Raw genomic sequence first — 2,181 nt, 5'->3', positions numbered from 1 at the left:
AGAGAGAGAGAGAGAGAGAGAGAGAGAGAGAGAGAGAGTATGTGTGGCCAGCTCAGCCCACCAGGGGGCAGGCGGGCTGGCATGTGGTGCTGGGGACTGAACCGTGGTCCCTGTGCTTTGCTAAGCTTGTTCTAAGTAGGTGCTTTAGACCACTGAGCCATTTCACCAGCCCAGGCAAGCACTTTTTCCACTGAGCTATCTCCCCAGCCCAGCATTTTTTTTTTTTTTTAATTTTATTTATTTGTGTGTGTGTGTGTGTGTATGTGTGTGTGTATGTGTGTGTGGCCAGCTCAGCCCACCAGGGGGCAGGGCTGGCTGGCATGTGGTGCTGGGGATTGAACCGCTGTCCCTTTGCTTTGCTAAGCTTGTTCTAAGTAGGTGCTTTAGACCACTGAGCCATCTCACCAGCCCCCCAGCATTTGTTTTTACTTTGAAAAATACACACGATTTTTCAGCAACAAAATTATCCTTTTGTAAAAAGTTGCTTTTCACATCTACTGAGAGATTGCAGATCATTTATTCTTATAAATGGCATGTGTCCAACAGTATGGCAGCCACTTAACTAGTTAATGTTATTAATTGTAATTGTTTTTGACATTTGGCCATTTATGGAGAAGTTGGGGAACTACCTAGTGGTTTACAGAAGTAACAATAGAAAAATAAGAGGCCGGGAAGATGGCTCAGTAGGATAAGCGCTTCCCTGGCAAGCACAAGGGCCTGAGTTCAATCCTCAGTTCCACAAAAAAAAAAAAAGGAAAAATAACTGTACCTGGTGGAAATGTGACAGGAGTGGAGTGGATGTACCATAATCCTGGGTTTTCCTCAAGAGTCACAGCTTTAGGGCCTGCCCTGCTGGCCTCGCCCCTGGGGTGCGCTGAGATGGGGTGTGATTGCCCGGGCTGTAATCCCAGCTCTTGGGAGGCTGTAAACAGGCGGATCACTATGAGTCTGATCTAGAACACCCTGTAGACCCTGCCCTAAAATACAGAAAAGAATAAAAAAAAAGAAAAGAAAGAAAGAAGAGTCACACTTCTAGCTTGAGAGCAGCAGGAATGGTTTGTCTGACACCCGGCGGTCTTATAACTACCATAACCACTCCATGAAGCTGAGAAGCTTCTCGTGCATAGGAGGTGCTCAGTTAAATATTTTGTTGATTAATTTTATTTATTTATTTATTTTTGGCAGAACCGGGGGTTGAACTCAGGCCCTTGCTCTTGCCAGGCAAGTGCTTATTCTAGTGAGCAATCTCCCTGGCCCTTGTTGATCAATTTTTTTATTAATTTTATTTTTTGATTAATTTTTTAAAAAAAGTTTTATGCATTTTATTTAACACATTTAGGCCATAAAACCTTTAGTCTCTTTCTTATACTATATGTTCATTAAATACTTAAGGAAAAATACACTTAGACTGGCATATTTTGACGTGATAGGTTATGGTTTTTGTTAACTCTAATCTTGAAATAATCCCTTTTTTTCAAGTCAGTTGAAAAAAAGGGATTAGTTTGGGGCTTCCGGGTTAGCTCAGTTGTTTAAAGTGCCTGCTTGGGCAAACTAAGTCAGGCACAGGGGAATGTGGTTCGATCCCCAGCTCCACAAGCCACAACAGACTCGCCTGCAGTGCAGCCTGAGCTAGTCAAAAAAAAAAAAAAAAATCCTAAAGTCAAATGTCTGATTCAGGTAAAAGCACTATAATGTAGGACATTCACGGTGTGAGAGCAAGAGTGTGGGGCTGGAGATTAACCTTGGAAGTATGACCTTGGCAGGTGGCACTCTGTCCCTGAATTTAGGCTGAGCTGTTTAGAGATCATCAGGGTCCCTTGTAGAGCTCAACATCTCTGCCTGGAGGATGCCGAGTTAGCTGAGGCCAGGAGTCCTGTGGTGTGCGAAACAGTGCTGCGTGAGGCCTAGGAATAATTTATACTGCTCGTCTCGTCTGGGAGATTGTTGTTAAATTCTGTTGTTTTGTTTTTGTCTTCAACAGTCAACGACAACACAAACAGCAGAGTGGTCCTTTGGTCCTTCTTTGAAGCTCTTGTTCTAGTTGCCATGACATTGGGACAGATCTACTACCTGAAGAGATTTTTTGAAGTCCGGAGGGTTGTTTAAAAGGCCTTTCCTCATGATCCCAAACTCAATTCACTTGTTTACCAAACATGTTGGTCATTAGTGTCATTAGATTCT

At 43.2% G+C, this 2,181-nt stretch overlaps 1 protein-coding gene across 2 annotated transcripts in view; it reads left to right on the top strand.

The window, feature by feature from the left end:
- Positions 1 to 2,181, top strand: part of Tmed2 (transmembrane p24 trafficking protein 2) — a 14,066-nt gene extending 11,885 nt beyond the window's left edge. For both annotated transcript variants that reach the window (XM_023720669.1, XM_004635872.1), the window contains one exon: positions 1,982 to 2,181. In XM_023720669.1, coding sequence (XP_023576437.1) covers positions 1,982 to 2,106 — 125 coding nt within the window. In that variant the 3' untranslated portion in view covers positions 2,107 to 2,181. The remainder of the gene's footprint in view (positions 1 to 1,981) is intronic.

Source organism: Octodon degus, unplaced genomic scaffold, assembly GCF_000260255.1.
Source record: "Octodon degus isolate 3935 unplaced genomic scaffold, OctDeg1.0 scaffold00076, whole genome shotgun sequence".
Taxonomy (NCBI): domain Eukaryota; kingdom Metazoa; phylum Chordata; class Mammalia; order Rodentia; family Octodontidae; genus Octodon; species Octodon degus.
Note: the sequence above shows the minus strand (reverse complement) of the source record. Positions and strands in the feature narration are given on the sequence as shown.